The sequence below is a fragment of the Girardinichthys multiradiatus genome, chromosome 12 (genome assembly GCF_021462225.1).
Source record: "Girardinichthys multiradiatus isolate DD_20200921_A chromosome 12, DD_fGirMul_XY1, whole genome shotgun sequence".
NCBI classification, from domain to species: domain Eukaryota; kingdom Metazoa; phylum Chordata; class Actinopteri; order Cyprinodontiformes; family Goodeidae; genus Girardinichthys; species Girardinichthys multiradiatus.
Genome location: NC_061805.1, coordinates 26,548,483 through 26,575,119, shown reverse-complemented (window position 1 = coordinate 26,575,119; position 26,637 = coordinate 26,548,483). Strand labels below are relative to the sequence as shown.

Below are 26,637 nucleotides of genomic sequence, written 5' to 3'. Positions count from 1 at the left end.
AGATTACTAAACTAGGCTGATATTTTCAAAATACTTCTGAATGAATTGAGAAAAAGAAAAAGATCAGTATTCAGTGTTACATTTCCCTCAACAAACATCTTTACATATGTTCAATGATGGAGATGAACACAAGCTATACGTATTTTTTAATAATACATTTCTAGATAGAAAAAAACTTTAACCAAAAATTGCTTTACAAAAGTATTTCATCATACAAAATAAACACTAGACTAAGAACCTAAATACAAAACACAGTTTTCAAATGTATACAGTAAGTGGAGATTAGATTTTTACATTACTGTAGACATTGTGCCCCCTTTTCCTTGCAGAATTGTTTTAATTCAGCCACACTAAAGGGTTATTTGAGCATAGACACCCAACATTAGATCATGCCACAGCATCTCAGTCGTATTTAAAGCTGACTTAAATATTAATTGAAGTCTTCAGAAACCCAGAAATTCTCAGAAAAATATTGATGTACAGTGGGGAGAACAAGTATTTGATACACTGCCAATTTTGCAGGTTTTCCCACTTGCAACGCATGTAAGAGTCTTTAATTTTTATCATAGGTACTCTTCAACTGTGGGTGAAGTAATCTAAAACAAAAATCCAGAAAATCAGTGTGATTTTTAAGACCAGACCAGAAATGAAAAAATGCACACCTTTGTTGCGTTGTGATTCGGTTGCATAAAAATCATGTTATGTAACTTTTTAGCCCACCCTGCTATGACAACCCAGCCCGCATTGAAGTAGTACTCAACTGTACTGGAAAATGACCCAAACCATTTAGAGTCGAGTTGAGCCAAACAGATACTAATGGAAAAGCGTTTCAATTTCCAACTTCCCTTTAAAAAAATATGAACTTTCTATCAAGTACAATGCACAGAACAATCATTAAAACTGAATTAGAACAAAATGACTCCTGTTTACTAGTTTAATAATGTTCTTATGATGATCTTAAGGGTCATTTGGATACACATGACTGACTGTTTCAGCAGCCAGCTTGATCGCACGCTTAATAATTCAGCAAAGATACAGAAACAGGCAAAAACTCGAACCACATTTTAACAAGAGCTGAAGCAAAAACCTTCTATCAGATTTCACACCCTCAGAACAAAGAGCACAGTGGTAAAAAAAAATGTGAACTACTAAGTGATGGGAATAAAAGAGAGCTGAACATTAATGTTCAGAGATTTGTCTCTGCTGATCTTAACAAGCACCAAAAGAGAACAGTAAAAAGCAGCACCAGACAGTGGCTCACTCTTTAACTGAAGACTTTATTATTTGAAGTGAAACTGTAACACTTTCAATTTAGGTTCCATTTAATTATTTTCATAGTTAAAACACTGGTGTAATGAAGAATGCATTTCATGGCAATTTTTTGTAATTGAATAGTTTACAATGTTGCACAAAAATGTTAAGATTTTTGAGAGGTCTCGGCCAGGCCAGGGACTTCCTGTGTGGAGTTTGCATGTGTGGGTTTTCTTAAGGTACTTCAATTCTCCCACAAACAAAACAAAAAAAAACATGCTAGGTTCACTTGGAATGCAAATCCTCTTAGCTATGAGTCTTTGTGTGAATAGATGCCCTTTGTGTCTCTGTGTTGCCCTGTGAGTTACTGTTTGCTTGACCACGGTGCAAAGCAATTCTCATACAACGACTGCTGGAGGCACGCACAAGCAACAAGCGTGGGATTCCTTTCTGTTTTTCATAAACACCATCAGTGTTTAGTAAATTGAAATTATTTTGCAAACCTGCACAATGTGAACTGCTCTTGTCATAATTTACCTATGTATACACAAATAGGGTCAATCTTTGCACTCACCTTTACTATAACTAAATAGCATTGGTAATTTGTCCTGTTTTTTTTTTTTTTTATTGCCCTGCGATGGACTGGCGACCTGTCCAGGGTGTACCCCGCCTCTCGCCCATAGACTGCTGAAGATAGGCACCAGCTCCCCCGCGACCCACTATGGAATAAGCGGTAGAAAATGACTGACTGACTGAATTTGTTTTTAAATATTTAGTTTACCCACATGTACTCCTACAGTTAGGAAACCAAATTATTCTTCAGCCTGGTTTTAAATAAAATTTTACTTTCATTCAGCATAGAAGTTGGTTTCTGATTGGAAATGAGGCAAGTGTCTCTCAAAACAAAATAAAACAATGTAAAAGGAGAATAGTTTTCCAAAATCAATTATTTATGCACTTATTAATAGAAAAATATTTATTGGTATTACAGCAATGCCTGAACTGGGGTAATTATGTTTGAGGTCCAAGTCGTTGAGGTTCAAGTTGGGACGATGATGGTCAAACTCCAAAATGTTTCTAACACTTCCTGTCAGAAGAAACTTGTTAAATTAAAAGATTAGTCTAAACTTAAATCTGCCACGGATATGAATAATTTCATATTACTTGTAAATTGTCACTACAGCTTCACCCATTGCCTACTAAAATTAGTGACATCAAAATTTTGAAGTGTGTAAATTGTGGCTGGCCTCAAGTAGGTGGTAGTTTAAACTATTTAACAGAAAAGTATGCAATTTGTCAAAAAGGGTTCTAAGTCTGAAACTTACCCTCATGCCTAGATTTCTTTAAATGACCCTTTAGCCTTTAATTTGAAGTAATTTGGTGTACAGGGCAAAGGACTCCACAATGAAATGTAATTTAAGAAGGTATTGTGCTTGGAACTAACATTTGCATGCAACTACAGTATGGACCAAAGGTTTGGACACACCTCATTCAAAGAGTTTTCTTTATTTTCATGACTATGAATATTGTAGCTTCACACTGAAGGCATCAAAACTATAAATTAACACATGTGGAATTATATACTAAACAAAAAGTATGAAACAACTGAAAATATGTCTTATATTCTAGGTTCTTCAAAGTAGCCACCTTTTGCTTTGATTACAGCTCCGCACACTCTTGCCATTCTGTTGATGAGCTTCAACCTGAAATGGTTTTCCAACAGTCTTGAAGGAGTTCCCAGAGATGCTTAGCATTGTTGGCCCTTTTGCCTTCACTCTGCAGTCCAGCTCACCCCAAACCATCTCGATTGGGTTCAGGTCCAGTGACTGTGGAGACCAGGTCATCTGGCGCAGCAACCCATCACCCTCCTTCTTGGTCAAATAGCCCTTACACAGCCTGGAGGTGTGTTTGGGGTCATTGTCCTGTTGAAAAATAAATGATGGTCCAACTAAACGCAAACCGGATGGAATAGCATGCCGCTGCAAGATGCTGTGGTAGCCATGCTGGTTCAGTATGCCTTCAATTTTGAATAAATCCCCAACAGTGTCACCAGCAAAGCACCCCCACACCATCACACCTCCTCCTCCATGCTTCACGGTGGGAACCAGGCATGTAGAGTCCATTCGTTCACCTCTTCTGCGCCGCACAAAGACACGGTGGTTGGAACCAAAGATCTCAAACTTGGACTCATCAGACCAAAGCACAGATTTCCACTGGTCTAATGTCCATTCCTTGTGTTCTTTAGCCCAAACAAGTCTCTTCTGCTTGTTGCCTGTCCTCAGCAGTGGTTTCCTAGCAGCTATTTTACCATGAAGGCCTGATTCACACAGTCTCCTCTTAACAGTTGTTCTAGAGATGTGTCTGCTGCTAGAACTCTGTGTGGCATTGACCTGTTCTCTTATCTGAGCTGCTGTTAACCCGCGATTTCTGAGGCTGGTGACTCGGATGAACTTATTGTCCGCAGCAGAGGTGACTCTTGGTCTTCCTTTCCTGGGACGGTCCTCATGTGAGCCAATTTCTTTGTAGCGCTTGATGGTTTTTGTGACTGCACTTGGGGACACTTTCAAAGTTTTCCCAATTGTTTGGACTGACTGACCTTCATTTCTTAAAGTAATGATGGCCACTTGTTTTTCTTTACTTAGCTGCTATTTTCTTGCCATAATACAAATTCTAACAGTCTATTCAGTAGGACTATCAGCTGTGTACTGTATCCACCTCCTACACAACACAACTGATGGTCCCAACCCCATTTATAAGATTTGAAATCCCACTTATTAAACCTGACAGGGCACACCTGTGAAGTGAAAACCATTTCAGGTGACTACCTCTTGAAGCTCATCAACAGAATGCCAAGAGTGTGAGGAGCAGTAATCAAAGCAAAAGGTGGCTACTTTGAAGAACCTAGAATAATAGACATATTTTCAGTTGTTTCATACTTTTTTGTTCAGTATATAATTCTACATGTGTTAATTCATAGTTTTGATGCCTTCAGTGTGAAGCTACAATATTCATAGTCATGAAAATAAAGAAAACTCTTTGAATGAGAAGGTGTGTCCAAACCTTTGGTCTGTTTTCTCATTCTTGCACAAGAAGATGGATTAAAAAACAAATAACTTGGCTAACATTACCTAGACATCTTTAACTTATGTTCCCTTACTTTTCAAATATTTTTGCTGGCATAAAGGTAAGGATGTTGAGGATTTTGTGGTATGATGGTAGTGCTGAAAGTCAAAGGATGCACCCTATGATTTGTGTTTAAGATAAAGATGTCCAGTAATCACAAGGTGGGCCTACCTGTTCATTTTGAAGTACATTAATAGATTAAGACAATTTTTATGTAGTGTATGCTAAGAAGACACAAAGGGCTTAGCAATGAATTGGGCATGTGTGAATGGAAGGAGGAGGGCAAGTTGTAGCTGAGTGCGAGTTGTGGCGGCTGCCATGAGAGGATAATTTATAAAATGAATGAGACAACTGGGATGCCTGGAAGAAAATAGGGTTTCTTCTGCCCACTTTAAATCACTGTTATTCTTCTGAGGCATAATTATGATAACATAGGTAATGTTCATCTGCTGAACTATCGAGCATCCAGGACATATACTGGAGTCACTGTATGATAGTATCACAGATAGAGGTTTTAATCTCATTCCAGGCACACACACACACACACTCACTGCAGCTGTCTGTTTTTCTCACATCATCATGTGTCTTTTATAGATGCAATTGCCCTACTCTCTGTTTTTCCACAGAACAAAACAATGCCAGCTTCCAACTCCTTAGAAAGCAGTGTGTGGTCCATTGTGTGCTCTACCACTGCACTGGTCTCCGCAGATGTAGTGGGTCTGACCCTGTCTGAACCTGATCATAGTAAGAAGAGAAGAGGAGGGTGGGTGAGGAAGGATGTTTGTCCTTCTTCAATCTTCTATTGTTCCCTTCAGCCAGGGTCCTGTTCAATGACATCATGCACATGCCATCTCCTCTCTCATATGTAACCAAGCTATTAGCAATAATGGAGTAATTACTGTGCATAACACCCAATGCAGTTTCACTTTTGAGCTAAACTTATATTAGCAGAAACATACCAAAGAATAAAAAAAGAAAGAAATCGCATTAGTAATGACCAAAACTATTTTTGTATGATTAAAAAAATGGGTGATGAGCAAGATAGAAGATAACAAGCAAACATTTTAAGGAGAATTTGTAAAAAATGACACCTGACATTGAATGTATAGAAGTATAGAGACTCTTAGTACATTTGAGGCGATTGGATGCTGCACCGAAAGGAAAACTGCGGCCATTTAGCACACTGCAGAGGCTCTCAGTATTATCTTATTATCATGTTATTTTTTTGTGGGAGACTTCTTTCAGTTAAAAGGTCAGGGCTGTATGTGAGAGACCCACATGAACTAAGAAGAACTAAGTTCCCACATTTAGAATCTTGAGGCAGTGAAATGGATACAAACGGATCAGATCTGTTTTGACTACTTGTTTCACAACTGGTATTGGTTATGTATTATTTTATGGAAATGTGACTGGACAGTAAATGTTCATAAAAGAGCATTCATGTGAACTGCTGTGACAATTCTGAGATTGGAGTTGTGATAATAATATGGTAATAATCGGATTTTTGCTTAAGGCATTAAGACATATGCTTAAGACATTAAGCATATGCTTTATCGCCCCTTACACCTATGCTAAAAATAATTGCCAGCCAGACAGACTGGTTATGAGCCCAATACGACCAGCTAGCCCTAAAATGAATCCAGCTGCAGTGCCGCTGTGTTTACATTATACCATTAGTAAACATCAGAGAAAAGAAGTCAGAAAAAAATCCCTCAGTAGTCTGAATTAGAGACTTTTTTGGGTAAGCCCAAGTAGTATCAGTTGAGATCACATGCAGTGTCACTGTGCTGTCAAATGACTATGTAAGGTGCCAACTATGGCAGTATCCATCATGGCTAGTGGGGTGTTGGGTCATCAGAGTGAAACTATGACTCAAACATGTGAGCTTGAACTGCTTGCAACTTAAAAACTACACAATCTGTGTCAAAACAGGTAAAAAGTCCCTTGTCCACCATAATGTTTCCTAATAGCAGCTGAACAGCTTCATTCTTCTTCTACTTCTTGGGACGTCATTGTCCGAAAAACAAACAAAGCAAAATTAGCTAGTTAGTTTTTTTAAAAATGTGCTTTTTAAAAATCCTATAGTGGAAATCCATACTGAATCACGCAGCTGTGTTTTCATTGTGAATTTAGATTTGTAAGCGAAAAATATGTGACTGTATAACATCGACCTGTGCTATATGTGTTCCCTTCTCTTCACCCTATTTCCTGTCTGCCTAATTTCAATGAAAAATGACTAAATAAAGGCCACTAGTGCCACAAAACAAATCTTAAATATTTATATATATAAAAAGGGACTTTAAAAAGGGAATTTAATTGTGAAACATAGGACCAGTCAATGTATGTATGACTCAGTGACATATTTAAGTACATGTAGTGAGCAATTATGGACTGATGAAGCCTTTATTGAATGCATCTCATGTCACAATCAGGCTGCATCTGAAATGAAGAACGAGCAGCTGCCTCAGAAGAGCATTTTTGATCCATTAACTAATCCATTACATGCAATAATACCGATATTGCCAAGGTAGTAGCTGCCTCATGCAGAGTTTATGTGTGGCGTAGGGACTCCTTCATACAACTTCATGTTTTAAAAGCCTTTTCATTTGACCCTTGAGTGGCCATGTCAGCGACCAATTTTCTACTCCCTCTAAGGAGATGTCTGAGTGGTAATCCAGACCTCCAAAAACTACTTCGACAAATGTTAAGACCTTCCTCTGGGGAAAAAGTAATTAATTTGAAATTCAAACTCCCAAAATGACAACACTTTCAAAGATAAAACTGGATAAAGTTGTAAGTTTAACTTTCGGCAAAGTGTCTCTCTTTATCTACCTTTCACATTGAAATATAAGCGTCTCAACAGTGCTGTGTTCAGACTGGCAGTGTTCTTACTTCCCCCTAATTACTTAAATTCTGGCATCTGCTCTATTTTCTTCTCATCCAATTTTAAGCTACAAGGCATTTATGCTCTCTCTCAATACTTCAAACAACAACTGCGGTTCTCATCGGGCCTTTCTCAGACCTATTCATGTTCTGCTTATTGGTACATTTATGTAGAGTACACAAATAGTAGTAGTAGAAATAGTAGGGTCATGACTTCATAAACTTTTATTTTATTTCCTTTAAGCCCCTGTGAATATGCTGTTCTGAGATATCAACCGCACTTTAGAATGGGTCTGACTTATATAAAACAATTTGTTTAGCAGTGATGTGATTGCATTAAGTGCAGTATATCAGATTTACAACTTAGGATATTTAAGCTGTTCACAATTGCACAAGTGGGAATTAGGTATCCAATTTTGCTCCACAGCCTTGCTTCCTAAATAAAACTGCTTGCTTTAAAGCATATTAGAAATACATGATTATACAAGAATCTAAATCCTTGTACATTAAAACATTAGGGGAAAATCCAAATGAACGGGTCAAAACTTAAATAATCATACGATTTCTATGCTGACAAAAACGAACCACACTGGAGCTCATAATGTGAGGTGTTTAATTTAATTAGCCCAGACCAAACTGGACAGCCCAGGTGCTCAGCAGATTTTGAATCACCTGGGCAGCAGGTTGCTTACTGAGTGCTAGTTTGGTTTGGTTGCTGCTTTCTGTTTCCACTTGCTTCTTTGGAGGGGAATCGGTTGTGTGGTTGCATTGCTGATTAGCTGACTGGCTGGCCCACATTCTGTTTCAAGGAGCCAGAAGACCACAGCACACTTGGATACATGTGCACATTTAATCTTCTTTTTTCTTTGCTACCTCAGTGAATTTATCAGGCTCCCCAGGGTTTTGTTTTTTTAACAAGAATCATGTTTCAGTAGATGTACTTAAACTAATAAACTTCTCTTGATGAGGAACATAATAAATGTGTGATTCATTTCTAATATCATTCAAATTCTACAACACGTGCTGCATGGTCAAGATTTTACAATATGTATTAATAATAGAGAACTGCCCATCTTTTTTTTATGGGTACATTGGAAAATGATCAAGTCTGATCTGAAATTACAGAAAATCCAGTGTGTCAGAGTCTTGGATGTCAGTTACATGTTATACTAAACTATGATGTTTATTCTTCATGAAATGATCAGGTTTACAGCTAATTCAATAAATTAGAATATTATTGAAAAGTTCATTAATTTTAGAAACTGAATTATCTTGGTGAAACACATTATAAATTAATTACACACAGACTGATGTTTTAAGCCTTTATTTATGTTAATTATGATGATTTTCTCCTTGCAGCTAATAAAAACCCAAAATTTAAGATTAGAATATTAAATCAGACCTATAAAAAATATATATATTTTTAATACAGAAACATGGGCTTAATGAAGAATATGTTTAATACCTGCTTAATGGTTGTTATTTTCAAAGGGGGCTTTTAATCTGCCAAACAAGCCTCATCTGAACCCATATTCTAATTTACGCGCAATAAATCCCAGTGATAAATGCGGTAGCAAGTCTAAAATAACTCATTCTGCAAAAGTTAAACCAGTTAAACTGCTTCATTTTTCGTTTGTGCATCTAGATATTTTAATGTTTTTTGTTCAACAATGGGTGAGTACACCGAGTGCAGTGAAGCTACATTTGTTGCTAAGTTTGGTGTATTTAATGTTTAATTGCTCGGTTTATAATACTTTAGTTAACCTAGTAACTGAACTAATTGATCTAATATAAACTGCTAATATATACACGTGTATATATACATATATGTGTGTATTTATTAATATAGCGAGATCTAGTCCGTCTTTAGTGAATTATTTTGAAAATCCTGATGTTGTGCTTGCTGTTTCCTGGTGCGGTAGCATCCGGCAAAAATCTACTCTGGTCGAATTAGATGGCTGTCTGCACGCCGCAGCACCTGTGCTCTGCCATCTGATGAAGGCTGACTTTCTTCTCTTGACTGCTGCGTCTCTCTCTCTAATAGTGACTGAAATATATCTAAAGAAATATCAGATTCTTCGCTGCTGTCTGTGTTGCTGCCATTGTAGCAGCAGTCAGTTTACCTGCAGGGGTTCCCCTTTTGACGTCATAAAAGAGCGCAACAAAATCGCAAAGGAGTAGTCTGGAAATGCTTGGTGAAATTTATGACCATATATCTCAACAACTGTTCATTTCAGTGGCATAAATTTACCATTTAAAATAGTTTATCAATGTTTCCTTTCCATAAATGTAATTGGATTTATCATAAACATTCTATGTCAGGGGCACTTTAAGTAGTGAGCAAACCAGTAACAGATCTGCATTAATCATCATGAGAACAAATGCTGTTATGATATATAGAACCATATAGAGAGGGTTTCTTGACCACTGAGAGAGATTCTTACCACTGCAAAATACCTTTGGACAAAATCCCAGTAGTCCACATATTTAGCTTCACCTTCCAGCCTCTTCGACTGCTTCTCCCCTTGTATCTATTTCTCTTTTAACATTTAACATTTAAGAATGTCAGCCTTACTCTAAAAACAGCTGGCCCAAAGTGAGGCCAAACTATTAAGGGCAAAACTCATTAAACCAGCAGAGTTTCTGTTTTTAATAGCAGTTTCCTCCATGTTTCTTTAATGATGATAATAATGATGTAAAAGCATACCAAATGTTTAGCTCAATAAACAGAAAAATACTAACCACTCCCTGCAGGATTTATACAATGAGTCAAAAAAAAGTAATGTGCCTCTTAACACTGTAGGAACGTGTCCACAGAGGGTTGCAAGCTTTGTCACTCATATTAATTATGGTCTTTTCATAGCAAAGTTTATAACTGTGCAATGCTTTTTACTGCAGGGCATTAAAATGAAATAAAGGATTTTAATGCCTTGCTTTCTTCAGCATTGGTCAGGGGGAAACATGCAAACTAATTACAATGTTGTTTGCTAGAACGTCACAAGCTTTCAAAAGCCTGAATGCTTTCAGTTCAACTGCTGCTTTTGATGACATTTACCAACCATGTCTCAGAGCAGCTTTAATCCGCAACTACAACCCTCTTAGGTACCCATCGAGCTCACAACATAATCAACAATATTTCTCTGTAAAAATCAAGCAATCACTGTATTTGCATACTGCTTTAATACAAACTAAATGCAAAGTGCTTCACATATTCATATTCATATTCAAATTAAAAAGCTAAATAGCAAAACCCTTAAAGCATTTTTTGACTAACCTCATTTATCAGAACTCATACCAATCTCTAAACCCAAAGTAAAAAAGAAATAAACCTAAACAGAGCTTTTAAAGATATTTTTAAAAATTTGAGTCTTTTTAGAGAAGTAACATTTTGGATTTAATGAAGTTGCAAAGGTGCCAGTAAAAAGAGGATGGCTCACCCTGAGGTGTTTTAGTCCTTTTAACAAAAGGTAGTTTTAACTGACCGAAAGGAATTTGTGTTGCTTTGTAAGATAAAAGCCAATCTGGTAAAGGTACAGAATTAAGACCACTAAACGTTCTCTCAACCATTTGAAAAAACTAAAATAAACAACTCTGCAAGCTCATGGTAACTATGGAGAAGATCCTTAGCTCAGGTGGGAGAATCTGTTGATAAATATTAGTTGTGCACCTTAAAAATCTGGCTTTATGGACTACGTACAAAATGATGTGTGAGGAGAAAAGTTACACCACGTATCGCCATAACCACATCATCTTGCGTTTTAAACATGGCGATGCCATCTCCATGTGTGGATGCTTTTGTTCAGCAGGGAATCCGGTCAGAGTTGATTAGAAGATGAATGCAGCTAAAAACTGGGCAAATCTGGAATAAATGTGTTAGGGGATGCTTAAAGATGTGATACTGGGGCAAAGGTTCACCTTCAAACAATACAGTCACCATAAACATACAGCCAGCACTACACATGAAATTGTTAAATTAAGGCTTATTCATGTGTTGAAATTGTTCAATTACACCTCAGAAGAAAATAAAATTGAGAGGATGTGGAAAGACCCTCTCCATCCAATCTGACAGAGCTTGAGCTATTTTTCAAAAAACATGTGCTGGTCTATTGTGAAAAATCCCAATAAAATAAACATTGCATGACCAACCGTGCAAAAGATCCATGAAGACTTTTGACAGGCCCTTTGTATACAAATCTACTATCAAAAATGAAAATTAGTGTAAAGTCTGCAACGTTGTTGGATGGGTGCAAAAACTTGTTATCACTCATGTAAAAACTTTGTGTTGCAAGGCACCTGCACTATGCCTTCCTCCCTGTGTGTGTGAGATCATTGTCATCTCTGTGTGAACCAGCCTCCTTTCTGTCTCTCACACACACACCCTGTCTGAACTGTATGTTGAACTGTGTATATAAATAAAGAGATAGGGTGTCAAAAGCTTTGTAGTTTCACTGCAAAGTGGGCTACCCTTGCTGCAAGTAACTCTGACTGTATCGTTCTTACCTCTGAGTTGACTAAATAATACCTAACAAACGTCTTGCCAAAGAAAAATGCCACAGCCCTAAAACATGACCAGGAAGGAAACTATAAAATACACCGTGATATCTGATAGACCTCGGGTATAACCAAACAAGAAGTGAGGAACTGAATTCATAATTGTAGCTTTTAATCGTGGATTTGTTGAATAATGCAGTTAAAAAAAAATTAAATAGCTTTATAAAATGTGAGGCAAAAAGTTTAATAATCAACAAGCTAGTGAAAAATAATAAAATTTATATTTCTAGTATACATATGTTTGTAATTGAAAATAATTATAAACAAAGAGCAGTGATATTTAAAGCATGTGGGATTTTGAAGGTTTTGAAATGAATTGTTTCTGGATGAGAAGATGAGGAGTTATTATTTATTGATGATGCTTTAATATGACTAATTACTTAATTTGAGTTAAACTCTGTTTCTATAAAAACATGCAGTCAACATTGTAATCTAAAAATCAAGCTGCTAATAAGAAATGTTTTATTTGAAAATTCATCTTTTTGTGCTTTAGTGCAGCTCAGGTGTGCCAGAAAATACCTAAAAAATATGAATTCAGTAATTTGTCAATAAAGGCCATGCTGTGGGAGTCACAAACAGAAAAAAGCAGGGAAAGCCAGCTAAGGTCACCAGGAGAGGAAAAAGCTGACCTGTGCCTGTTTATGTGGGTCAACAATTAAATCAGGAAGCGAATTTGCATCTGTGTGGTTGTTGTAAACTGATTTTATCTGACATTACAGGATCACTTTGTAATGGATAGTTGTTTGCAGTCATACTTAAATTAGCCAACTAAGACGTAATTCCTTGTACAGTCCTGATATTGGAATTACCTTTGGTAGTTGAACTGTCAGTATTCAGAATTAAAAGACTTGCAATGAGCTTCTAACATTATCCATATGATTTAAAAGGAGAACAGAAAGAAGGACATTACATTTCTCCCATCTAATCGCTGCACAGTCTATGTCTAAACCGGTTACAGGACAAAGCTTGTCTTTGGGGCTATTGTTAACCAGCTTTAGAAAGACCCAGAAAGGCTGTTAATTTAAGAAACTGTCTCATTAGTGCAGCACAGATCTGTCAGACATCTGCAGAGGAGTGGACCTCATAACACTTTAATTACTCAGGACAGATGGTAAAGTTTTGGGCCCAGTAGGAATGTCACACAATTAGAGGCCGAGCGGCCTGACTGGTCAGGATTTAGACATCACACAGTAACCTTTGAATAAACTAAATGTTTTTAATTCTAAAGAATATTGAGTTTGTAAAATTTATAAAGATCTCTGCCAAAATATCCTCAACCAGTTTATATATGAGCCTAGTATGTTAATAGTGTTGAAGAGTTTTGAAGCCGAGCTCCTCACCCTATCTCTAAGGGAGTGCCCGGCCACCCTACGGAGGAAGCTCATTTCAGCCGCTTGTATCCGGGATCTCGTTCTTTCGGTCATGACCCAAAGTTCATGGCCATAGGTGAGGGTAGGAACGTATACCGACCGGTAAATCGAGAGCTTCGCTTTTTGGCTCAGCTCTCTCTTCACCACAAAGGACCGGCACAGTGCCGCCATTACTGTGGCAACCGCACCCGTATCCGGGAGGGGCTCGGAGTAGAGCCGCTGCTCCTCCACATCGAGAGGAGCCAGTTGAGGTGGCTCGGGCATCTATACCGGATGCCTCCTGGACGCCTTCCTCAGGAGGTGTTCCACGCACGTCCCACCGGGAGGAGTCCCAGGGGACGGCCCAGGACACGCTGGAGGGACTATGTCTCTCGGCTGGCCCGGGAACGCCTTGGGCTCCCCCTGGAGGAGGTGTCTGGGGAGAGGGACGTGTGGGCGTCTCTGCTGAGTCTGCTGCCCCCGCGACCCGGTCTCGGATAAAGCGGAAGACGACGAGTACGAGTACGAGTTTTGAAGCAATGACAAAAGCAAAAGGAGAGCTGACCTTTTATGTCATTTACATGAAAAATAGTACTTTTAGCGACTTCAGGTCAGTAATTGTCCCTTTTACACCCAAAAACGGAAGTTGAAAATTTGACTAAAAGTCAGCACATCTTTATGTGAAAGTCTTCTCACCTTTCACCTAACCTTACTTATTAATGAAATTTCAAACCTGGCATTGACTCACGGTTGCTAATGCTATATTTTTTCTCCACAAAACTGTGCAATTGTGCTGCACAGTATATGGCAATCATAAACTCATTAAAATATCAATGTATGACATGAATTTTCCAAAGGACTGACAGAAATGCAATAATTATTTGCTAATGTATTCAGTGGTCACATTAACACCTGGCATGCCATTAATACTATATTCAGTCTGTTAGATGCTCACATCTAACTCAGATTACAGTGCCCAAGATGCTAAAGACCACAGAAAGCGATAAAGGAACATAGATGGAAAGAGTGAGGACAATTGTATCACAACCAATATCACCATCAAACATTTTATGAATAATATCCCATCGTACGATTTTTCAATTTTGCGAGGCTACTACTGTGCAAGTACTAGAAAATAGCCTAGTTGGAGGTATAAGTGAATTTCTTTGGGTTTCTTAAACTAAAAACTCAGGCATTTAGCAAGCAGTTAATGTTCATTTTAAATTCCTAACCAAACTTTGTCTCATTTTGCTAAGGGTTTGCTGGTTAGACAGGTCAGAATTGGACTGGAAAGTATTTCTGTTGTTTTATATATATATACATGTGTGTGTATATATATATATATATATATATATATATATATTTCACACTTTTTTGTTCAGTATATAATTCCACATGTGTTAATTTATAGTGTTGATGCCTTCAGTGTGAAGCTACAATATTCATAGTCATGAAAATAAAGACAACTCTTTGAATGAGAAGGTGTGTCTAGTAAAATGCACAACCAACTTGTAGGCTTACACCTTTAGTTGGTGTTCAATGAGCCAGATACATTCTGTGTTCAGCCAAAAATAAGATGTGGATTTAAGGGTTACTTCAAACTTTCACCATTTTGGAAGAAACTTTTTTTTAAAGATCAGATATCTATCTTTTTTAAATTATCAGTTCCATTTTGATCTTAATATAAAACCAATTTTATTCATGATCAGTAATGCTCTTTTAGTACCTCTATCTTCAGGGCTGGAGAAATCACACATCAGAGATCAAAATTGGTGCCAAGCCACATATTAAAAGAAAAAACACAGCTGAAGGAGCAAATCTTTACTGATGATAAACATGAGAAATACAAAACGTTGTAAAAAAAATCACAGATCCAGATAGAGTATACATCCAGAGAAATGCTTGCCCAATAATACCACTTTCACAGCGGGGTATGGTAGTTCACGACTTTTATAGCTTACAGTCTAATATGATTACATACCTTGTCATAAGAACCTTTTTTTCTTTTCTTTGTCTCACAAGCCATGAGTCACCAAATTGCACAATAAAGACAAGAAAGAAAAGCTTTACCAAGAGCAACACTATCTTTTGTCAAGTCTGTCTACTTGCCTCTGTTCAACACAACTGACAAGATGGTTTCCAATTATAGAAACCAGACACTCATGTAGAGAGGCAAGTTTTACTGTTTGCTGAGAGACTCCAGGGGCAACTTCACTTTGCTGACACGAAGCAACACATTCACTGGCCTCAACAATGTTATCCCAATATTCATTTCTTGTTCAGCTTTTAAGAGATTTGGGCATTAGTCATTTTCTTGTTCTTTTACTGAATAAAAACAGTACGCTCTCTGTGGCCCCCGCCCTCAAAATATTTGTATTTTACACTTAGAAAGGCTTCAGTCTTAGTAACTGTTGGTTATTTTCATTATTTTTCCCATTATTGTTGCTTGTTCATGTTTTCTTTGACCATTCCAGAGGCGCAGCCAAGTAACAGTTTTACAGGATTAGTCTGCCAGCATCTCTGTTCACCTGGTGCTTCAGATTGAAACACGTTACTTTTAGAATTGTTTTGTCTAAGGTACTTAAATGGCAGAAACCAACCTATAATATGAAAGATTCTTTTTACTTGGACCCCAAGAAACAGAAAGTTTCTGTACATAAGATTTAAGACAGTTGTGTCAAATCTGTTTAAACTTCACAGAGGTCAGAAAAGCAAGAATTATCTTTTGCAGTTATCTGTAGTTATTTTTATACAGGAACTATCTAACTTTAGTTCTGGTAAAGATTTTTATTGTGGAAAATATTATAGTCAGGTGAAAAAACTGTCCAAATATCTGAAATATTTTCTGATATTTGGCAATGGGTTTACTGTGTTCTGCACAGTCACCAGATATCAATCCAACAGATCCACATTATGATTTTGTGGAAGATTTGCATTGTGTGTGCAGCTTACAGATCTGTAGCCGCTGTGTGATCCATATTATGAAGACCAACATCCCAGAATGACACCTTGTTGAACCTATACCAAGAAGAATTAGGATAGTTAATCATTTTTAGAGTCAAACCTGGGACCAGCAAGGTGTAGCTAATAGTGACCTTTGAGTGTGTACAGGGGAAATACAGGGGTTGGACAATGAAACTGAAACACCTGTCATTTTAGTGTGGGAGGTTTCATGGCTAAATTGGACCAGCCTGGTAGCCAGTCTTCATTGATTGCACATTGCACCAGTAAGAGCAGAGTGTGAAGGTTCAATTAGCAGGGTAAGAGCACAGTTTTGCTCAGAATATTGAAATGCACACATCATTATGGGTGACATACCAGAGTTCAAAAGAGGACAAATTGTTGGTGCACGTCTTGCTGGTGCATCTGTGACCAAGACAGCAAGTCTTTGTGATGTATCAAGAGCCACGGTATCCAGGGTAATGTCAGCATACCACCAAGAAGGACGAACCACATCCAACAGGATTAACTGTGGACGCAAGAGGAAGCTGTCTGAAAGGGATGTTCGGGTGCTAACCCGGATTGTATCCAAAAAACATAAAACCACGGCTGCCCAAATCACGGCAGAATTAAATGTGCACCTCAACTCTCCTGTTTCCACCAGAACTGTCCGTCGGGAGCTCCACAGGGTCAATATACACGTCCGGGCTGCTATAGCCAAACCTTTGGTCACTCATGCCAATGCCAAACGTCGGTTTCAATGGTGCAAGGAGTGCAGATCTTGGGCTGTGGACAATGTGAAACATGTATTGTTCTCTGATGAATCCACCTTTACTGTTTTCCCCACATCCAGGAGAATTACGGTGTGGAGAAGCCCCAAAGAAGTGTACCACCCAGACTGTTGCATGCCCAGAGTGAAGCATGGGGGTGGATCAGTGATGGTTTGGGCTGCCATATCATGGCATTCCCTTGGCCCAATACTTGTGCTAGATGGGCGCGTCACTGCCAAGGACTACCGAACCATTCTTGAGGACCATGTGCATCCAATGGTTCAAACATTGAAGGCAGTGCCGTGTATCAAGATGACAATGCACCAATACACACAGCAGGACTGGTGAAAGATTGGTTTGATGAACATGAAAGTGAAGTTGAACATCTCCCATGGCCTGCACAGTCACCAGATCTAAATATTATTGAGCCACTTTGGGGTGTTTTGGAGGAGCGAGTCAGGAAACGTTTTCCTCCACCAGTATCACGTAGTGACCTGGCCACTATCCTCCAAGAAGAATGGCTTAAAATCCCTCTGACCACTGTGCAGGACTTGTATATGTCATTCCCAAGACGAATTGATGCTGTATTGGCCACAAAAGGAGGCCCTGCACCATACTAATAAATTATTGTGGTCTAAAACCAGGTGTTTCACTTTCATTGTCCAACCCCTTTATTTGTGTATGTATGAGAGTGGATCAATAAAACTTTGAAAACACAAATGTGTAACATTTTGAACGTCATTCTTTCATTGAGATATGTTACTAGGTTAATCTGAGTCAGGAATAAATCTGACGTTCTCATGCAATAAAAGCTAAAACAATCACTGCGATATAAAATAAACAGCATAAGGTCAATCATTTTGTTGTATGGCCGGAAATTTACACACCTGATTGAAAGCCAGTGACTAAAATGCTCTCTTCCTTGATATAGCTACTATATTCAAGGTGATAAAGAATTATTACTTTTAGGAAGTCACTATAGTTGTCTCACTACTTTTAAAATCCTCTAGAAATCCCTTTTACTACAGTAGTCACAAGCTCTGGTAGAAAACCGAGACTCAATATCTGCTTCATGCAATGTCCTTGTGATAAGGACGCCGCCACAAGCAGGCAAGGACAAAACCTAAAAAAAGACGAGTGGAAAAACACATCTTTTTTATTATTCAAGGTATCAATAATCTCTTTGTTTGTGCAAATCACACACAGGCAGCATCACACACTGTCATAATCTGTTTTAACATAAGGAAAGAAAAAATACATTTAGTCTTTCAGAGAGACTTGTTTCTGCTGATGATAGAAGACAAAAAAAGAAATATTGACTCAATATGAAGGACTGTCTCATTAAACAGAGACTCTGGGGAAATAAGCTGGCTTGCATACCTCACCCAATATAGCGTCGAGCATATGAAACGTTACAAAAATGTGCAGCTCATGACCTTACAGCCATGCTGAGGTGCGGATAGAAGGAAAAGGGGCAACACAGACGTATTTGGGATTTTAACCATGGCAAAGTTGTCTTGTAATTTGATAATGTGTAGAACCTCTATCACTGGTACGGAGATCAAAATGCTCACCATTCCACGCAATACAGCCTCTGCTATTTGTAGCTAAAACAAAAACTGACACGTGATGAATGAAGCAAGACATGAAAAGATAAATGAGTCAAGATACTGATGAGAGTTCAGGGTTTTATGGAGTACAGAAATGGTGTGAAAAACAAGTTCTGCAAACTTTCAGCAGAGCCCTGTTATATCAGTGTACACACTATGGATGGATTATAATTCCTCAAAAGTGTAAAACCACATTTTGCTACAGTTAAAGGGTGAACTCTGTATGATGTTGCCATCACAGCATGATGTTGCCACCACCACGTTTAACTGTGGGGTTGGTTTGTTCAGCATAATGTGTCAGTTTTCTGTCACACAAAACATTTTTCATGTAGTTTAATTTTTGTCTCATTGGACCAAAGAACCTTCTTCCAAATGTTCGATGTGTCCCCAAAATAGCTTGAGGCACACTGAGAATGCAACTTTTCATGGCTTTTTTCAACAATAGCTTTCTTCTTTTCAGTCACCTTTAAAGGCCAGTGCCCATATTCACAAAGATTCCTCCCAGAGAGCTCATATCTTAGCCTAAAAAGTCCTGCCAAAGAGTATAGCTTAAGAGTGATTCAGAAATTCCAATCTTAGTGAGGAGTTGTGGTTGACCCTGTTGCTAGGTGTGACGCTGTCTTCTAAGAGTTCTGATAGGTTGTTAAAAAAAAAAAAAAAACAAACACATAAAAAAATGCACTCCAAGTAATCAGTGATAATCAATGACAGAATTTAGACTAGATTCCGAAATGTGTAAATCATGATGATGACAAAATTAAATAGTTGTCAAACAGCATCAACATGATTGAATGTAGTTTATTTACATGCTCATAATTATTTTAATTTGCTTCTTATTAAGTTTACTTGGCATGCTGGTTGTTACGGCTGGTGGCCGTATGTACGTACGTGTGTTTGTGTGTTTTGTTTTGTACCCTCATCAGCAGCCTGGCCGGCCGATGTCGCTGCAAAGCGCCGTTTTACTCCGTGCTGTTGGTAGCGCTGTTTCTGATGGGATTCGATTTCTTCTTCTTCCCTCCTACTTGACCTCCCCTGGTTAATATGATCTTCTTCGCTGGATATTCTTCTTCGTTGTTCCTGACGGACTCGGATCTCCCTGTGCGCTTTGCACTCCTCCTGCTGGACATCTCCGGGAGTTCATGTTGGACTATTCATTTCCTGGTTCTTCCAAATTCGCCGCCAATCATTGAAGACATCGCTCTCTGCACCTGCCACTAAAGGCAGTTGTGATTTAGAGTGAATAGCTCACCACTTTTTGACCTGGGTGTCTTGAAACATTAACTTGCTTTGTTTGTGTGCTTACCTGTTTGCTGGTCAGCTTGTTTGCTTTGTTGGGAATACTTTTCCAACTTGACTGTGAGGAGTTTGTTTAAAGCTTGTTAAGCTTTATCTTGGATTGTTTGTTTGCTTGTTGTTAGCTGGGACCCTTTGCTTTAAGAAACTGTTGAGTTAGCTTGTCCCTCCTTTTGAGGGATTATTTTGTGTTATACTTAGAGTTGCCAACCGTCCCTTGAAAAACGGAATTGTCCCATATTTAGAATAAAAAGTACACGTCCCGTATTGAGCTAAAACGGGACGCACGTAGTCCCGTATTATTAGGTGGATCAAAAATCTTCACTAAAATGTCAATAGAATTAATAAATGATGGGGTGCTTTATATTTAACATTACGGTAAATTCATTACCAGCCATATCCTGCTCTGTGACCAATGAGCTTACAGAATATTTCGGCTCATCTCATTGGCCAGCAGGTACCGTTGCTAAGGTTAGATACAAACGTCGATTCGCGTTTTCCCATCAGATGTGGTTTCCCCAGCGTCTTGTCGCCGCTCACGCGACAAAAAAGCCCCGTGCTTGTTCAGCGCTCGTAACGCAGGAGATCTACGGACACCGTGAAAGCTCAAACAACATAGATAGATAGATAGATAGATAGATAGATAGATAGATAGATAGATAGATAGATAGATAGATAGATAGATAGATAGATAGATAGATAGATAGATAGATAGATAGATATGAGGAATCTTGTGGGTTTGAGGAAAATCTTTTCTCCATCATGAAAAATAAGTGGATGTGAGGAACAAATGTTCTACTGAATTAATGAGAAGTGAGCTAATTGTCAGTCTAATTAATGAAATGTCCTGCTCAGAGTTTTACTCGGTAATCCTGAAAAGCAAACAACTCCTTGCAGCAGCAAGAGCTCACATGAAATATAAATGGAAAAAATAGGTTGTTTCCACATATTTCAGCACTGCAGTTTTTAGTTCACTAGTTCAATATTTTTTTCACTACACCCGTACAGTCATGGCCTTTAAGGCATGAGTGTTTATGTTTACAACTTTTCTACAGACTTTTTGTTTGCACTAAATGCGAAAATGTTTTGCATTATACTGTTATGCTTTTTTATATTGTTTTAAGTTAAGCAGGACGGAGGTCTTTTCAATAGTGGTTTATTTATTTTAGAACGATATTTGTTTTTGTCTAGTAATTTTGTTTTGCAAAAAGAATAAATTATTTTATAAATTGCTGAATAATTATTTTTCCATGGATATTTGTATCAGTCAAAACATGCATCGAATTAAACTTGGGTTCGAGTCCAATGTTTCCAAAGTCATTTCACACAAAGAAAAAGGGTGAAAAAAAATCACCAGGCCGGTAGAGGTGCAGACAGTGGGGTTGGATAGCCCTACCAGGAGGTGTCCCTTATTTATTTATCAAGCAGTTGGCAACCCTAGTTATACTGGTTGTTGTATATTTTGTTAAATTCTTGGTTATTATGTATTTTGGATTTTACTCCCTTTTATTTTAAATGGCTTGTACTTCCTAAGTACCCTTCTTTTGTTTGTACTTTGTTAAAACTAAGAGAACCTGAACTGAAAAGCAATAAAATACTCTATTTCACAAAACCAATAACACCTGGTTCAAATATTTACTTCCCCCTACCCCTAGACCGAGTGGGGTTGTAACATTTAATGGGGGCTTGTCCGGGATCTCTTTAAAAGAATCCAGTGACGGAAAGTGTGAAAATTGTCTTTGTCAGTACAGTACGTGATAAGGCCTTGGTAGGCCCCAGCTGCCACTTGTGCAAAATTTTAGTATGGTACAGTTCGATGTAAAACAGTTTTTGGAAAGTCCCTCTCTTGAATTACTAGTCATGTGGAAAAGATGATTGGGCACAAATTGCAGCACATTTCTGCATTTCTTATCCAAAACAGCTCCTTAAGGAACTAAGGAATCTTGTAGTGGAGAAATTGGTAGAACAAGGAGTTCTTGTATTTTCTGAGATACCTGTGAGTTCTGTGGCTCAACCTGCTTTGACTTCTGCTGCTGTAGCTCAGTCCATGGCCCTTTCTTCTGATGAAGGTGGTAAGAAGGTTTTGGGAAAACCCCCAGCAGTCTCTCCAGATGTGGATGCTGAGGTGGGGATGGGGATTAAGACTCCTTAAACACTCCCTCGGTTTAACCCCCTCTCTGACGCCAGTAGTTCGGCTGGGTCAAAAGCTGATGCTCGGATTAAAGTCCGACTCGCTAGACTGCACCTTGAGGCCCACGAAAAGGCACAGCAAAGGCAGTTCCAACTAGAACTAAAAAGGTTGGAAATTGAAGCAGAAACAGCTATAAAAATACCTCAGTTAGAGCTTGAATCTCAGGCTAGAAATAATGTACCTGCTATTGCAGTAAACTCCACTTCTGTTGGTTCTTCCGCTACTTCATCTCAAATTAGACCTTTCGATATTACAAAGTATGTTGCTCTAGTGCCTGAATTCCGAGAAGCGGAAGTAGATTGTTACTTCGCAGCTTTTGAAAAGATAGCAAAAGCTTTGCAGTGGCCTCCTGAAGTCTGATCACTTCTGTTGCAATGTAAACTTTATGGAAAAGCTCAAGAGGTTGTTGCAACTCTCCCTCTTGCTGACACTCTAGATTTTGAAAAGGTAAAGGCTGCCATCTTAAAAGCCTATGAACTTGTCCCCGAGGCTTACCGACAAAAATGTAGGTCTTTTAAGAAAACTCCCAGTCAAACCTATGTTGAGTAGGGAAAAGGGAACTCTTTTGACAGATTGTGTTCTTCCTGTAAAGTCTCAAACTTTCTCAGCTTAAAAGAGTTCATTTTGTTAGAAGAGTTTAAGACCTGTTTGCCTGAATGCATTGCAATGCATTTGAATGAACAGAAAGTAGTCTTTGTCTACTGCTGCTGTCCTTGCTGATGAGTATGTGCTAATCCACAAAACAGTTTTTCAGTCCAATTCGAACAAAACTTCCGTTGTTAAGACGTGTGACAAAGTCAAGCCCATACAATTGAAAGAAGACAGAGAGTGTTTTTATTGTCATAAAACAGGGCATGTCATTGCTAACTGTTTAGCTTTAAAACGGAAAACACAAACCTCTGTTCAGTCTCAACCTAAAGGTGTAGGACTCATTAAGAGAAAACCGAACATTGTAAGAGCTGAAGTTGACTGCACACCAGATCCTTGCTTCCACCCTTTTGTGTCAGATGCACTAGTTTCACTCACTGGACCACCTGAAGATCAGCGTTCTATTCGCATTCTGCGTTATACTGGAGGTTCTCAGTCAATTATTTTAGCTGACATTACCGTTTTCTGATCAGCCATCATGTGGATATAGTGCAATTCTACAGGGCGTAGAAATCGGCTATGTTCCTCGGCCTGTACATCTGGTACATTTAAATTCCAAAATAATCTCAGGACTTTTTCCTATTGCCGTCTGCCCAGCACTACCTATCAAAGGTGTCGCATTACTGTTAGGTAATGATATTGCTGGTGGTAAGGTAACTCCTGCATTAGAGGTTTTAGATGTACCAAAACACTTGGAAACTGGAGATGAAAAAGGTCATTATTCCTGAAAAATTAAAACTCATTTCCCAGACATCAAATTCATACCAGACATCCTCCACCAGAAGCTCACACAGCTCAGCGTCCCAGCCTCCACCTGTCAGTGGATAAACAGCTTCCTGACAGACCGACAGCAGCAGGTGAGACTGGGGAGCATCTTCTCCCGATCCGGATCAATAAGTACTGGTGCCCCCCAGGGGTGTGTTCTATCCCCACTCCTCTTCTCTCTGTACACAAATGACTGCACCTCATCGGACTCGTCCGTGAAACTCCTTAAGTTTGCAGACGACACCACTGTCATTGGACTGATCCAGGATGGTGATGAGTCTGCATACAGACAGCAGGTGGATCGGCTGGTACACTGGTGCGGTCAGAACTACCTTGAACTGAACCCACTCAAGACTGTGGAAATGGTGGTGGACTTTCGGAGAACACCACCCCCATACACCCCCTCACCATCCTCAACAACACTATATCGGCCGTGGACCACTTCAGGTTCTTAGGAACCACCATCTCTGAGGACCTGAGATGGTCTCCACACATAGACACTGTTCGAAAGAAGGCCCAGCAGGGACTATACTTCCTGAGGCAACTCAAGAAGTTCAACCTTCCACAGGAGCTGTTGGTCATCTTCTGCACTGCCATCATTCAAACTGCCCTGTCTTCATCCATCTCAGTGTGGTTTGGCTCATCCACAAAACAGGACAGGTCCAGACAGCAACAAATAATCAGGACTGCAGAGAGAATAATCAGAGCTGACCTTCCCTCCATCCAGGACTTATACAGGTCTAGGGTCAAGAAAAGAGCTGCCAAAATCTCTGCAGACCCCACACACCCTGCACATAAACTGTTCAGAGTTTTACCTTCAGGCCGCCGCTACAGAGCATTGTTCACTAAAACCAGCAGCCACAGAGACAGTTTCTTCCCCCAGGCTGTTTCTCTGATGAACATTCAATAGAGTACAGAACAAAAGCATACCGATGTTGCAAATGCACCTTTTTTATTAGATATGTGTATATTGTACATTGTAAATTGTAAATTTGTATATTCTGTAATGCAAAAACAGAACAAAAGAGCAAAGTGTAACGGAGGCAAATTCCTTGTTTGTATGTACGAACTTGGCAATAAAGCTGATTCTGATTCTGAAAAGTCATCTCCCAAAGTGAACCCAACTGGTGTACTTTCTCATGTACAAAAACGTAAGAAAAAGGCTAAAATTGATGATTTGGATTTGTCTGACAGTTTGTTTATGTCAGTTTTCTCAGCTGGTGGGGAACCCGACTTGGTTACAGAGGCTTCTGCAGTTCCGGATTTGACCAGTGAGGATGTACTGCTGACCCCCAATAGTGCTTTGCCAATCACTCGCGCTCACCTGCGCACTTCTCAGCTGTCGGATCCAACGTTAAAACCCTATTTGGAAGGTGTGGTAAGTGCTGATGCGGCCAAGGAAGAAGGTGTATCTTTCTTTCTGGATGATGGAATTTTAATGCGTAGATTGTGTCCTGTTCTGCTTCCTGGTGGTGATTGGAACATAGCTTTACAGAATGTGGTTCCTTCTAGATATCGACAGAACATTTTATCATTAGCACATGAAAGCAAATGGTCAGGACATATGGGTGTTTCAAAAACGTACCAACTTATTTTAAAAGACCTTTACTGGTCTGGATTAAAAACAGATGTGGTTAAATTCTGCCGCAGTTGCCACATATGTCAGATGGCTGGAAAGCCTAACCAGACCATACCGAATGCTCCACTCCATCCAATTCCTGCAGTGAAAGAACCATTTGAACGTATCATCATGGATTGTGTGGGTCCTTTACCACGAACCAAATCTGTTAATCAGTTTTTACTTACCTTAATGTGCGCCTCCATTCGCTACCCTGCCATTGGGGTCCTAACACTGGTCGTTTTCATACAGCATCTTTTTCATATTAATTTATTTCATATTATTATAAAAATTCTGCATTTTACTGTGACCTCCTTGTATAATGAGGCTTAGTTTGGTAAAACGACCAAAACAAAACAGAGAAAAAAAGGTGGAGAAAACTGAAGAGCAGAGCCAGCTGGTGGAGAAGAGAGGAGTGTTGAAAAGTAGATTTGGTCCTGGGATCACAGGGCGAACAGGCATTCCCGAGCAGATCAATGCATCGCTGGTACCTGCTGCAATCAAAAGCTAGAGAGGAGATTGCAGCACACCAGCGAACTTCTCCAAATACAGGAGCATTGTAGATTTAGGCTTAGGCTACTGACATCATCATGTACCATACAGAAAATACTTAATTTACATCTTCTTTATATATATATATATATATAGTTCTTAGATTATTGGACTGTTGTCTAGAGTTTGTATTAATGTATAAATATATATTTTGGAATTTTTCCCAGTTTTTCCAAATTTATTTTTTATAACATTTTAAAGTCTGTAAATATTCAAATCATTCTGTACTTTAGTGTTTGTAATTTTGCCCACTTTTTATTCATGGGTATTTATTATTGTTTCTAATATTTATTTATCCTTCCTAATATTACCTTACTGGAGTTGCACCTTTAATGTCCTGCCGCTTAAACAATTTTATTTCCACCAAGGGAGACAATAAAGTTAATCTTATCTCTATATTAATAATTGTATGATTGTTATAGAAATGTATGTGTTCACTTATTAGACTGTTTAGGGGGTGGATTCCTGCACGATCAAGCCGGTAGTGTTTTCTTAGACTCACTAAAAGTGCTCCTTACTACTCTTAACATTTCCTCACCTTAGGGGCTTCTAAGATTCTAAGATTTTTCTTGGAATGACGTCACTAGGAGCTACTTTTAGTCTTATGATTCTTTGTGAATACGGGCCCAGATTTATGGAGTGTACTAAATGTTGTCCTATCCACAAATTATTCCACCTGAGTAGTGGATCTTGGTAGCTCCACCAGACTTTAAATGGTCATACAAAATAAAGTTGGCATTGACAGTTACCATGAGCTTCTTGATGGCTTCTCTCATTAGTGCCCTCTTTTTTGGCCTGTCAGTGCAGCTCAGGGGTCTGCATCCTGCAGCTGTATATCTTAAGGCTCCATATTGGCTCTTGATAACTTTGGCCAAAATGAAAAAGAGCAGAAATATTTTTTTATCTACAATGTCTACAACAGCATTAAATTAGTCATGTGATGAACAATTTTGCTTTGCTCTCTTGCTTTTTTTTGTTAGGTCACAAAGTGTGATTTTTTTTTGGGGTCAATTTCCATAAATGTAAAATTCAAGAAAATACCTTTAGTCTCTTGTAAAACTTAAAAATAAACCCTGAAAACAGAAAGAAAACA

At 38.7% G+C, this 26,637-nt stretch overlaps 1 protein-coding gene across 7 annotated transcripts in view; it reads right to left on the bottom strand.

Annotated features, from left to right (window-relative positions):
• Positions 1-26,637, bottom strand: part of pde4d (phosphodiesterase 4D, cAMP-specific) — a 255,431-nt gene that overhangs the window by 132,533 nt on the left and 96,261 nt on the right. Inside the window, exons 1-2 of one of the 7 annotated variants that reach the window (XM_047381203.1) lie at positions 19,392-19,540; positions 16,110-16,175 (exon numbers count right to left, since the gene is read on the bottom strand). The exons of 4 other annotated variants lie outside the window; for them this stretch is intronic. In XM_047381203.1, coding sequence (XP_047237159.1) covers positions 16,110-16,135 — 26 coding nt within the window. In that variant the 5' untranslated portion in view covers positions 16,136-16,175; positions 19,392-19,540. Of the gene's footprint in view, positions 1-16,109; positions 16,176-19,391; positions 19,541-26,637 lie in introns of those variants that run through there. 2 more of the 7 variants (XM_047381204.1, XM_047381205.1) reach the window with 2 other exon arrangements.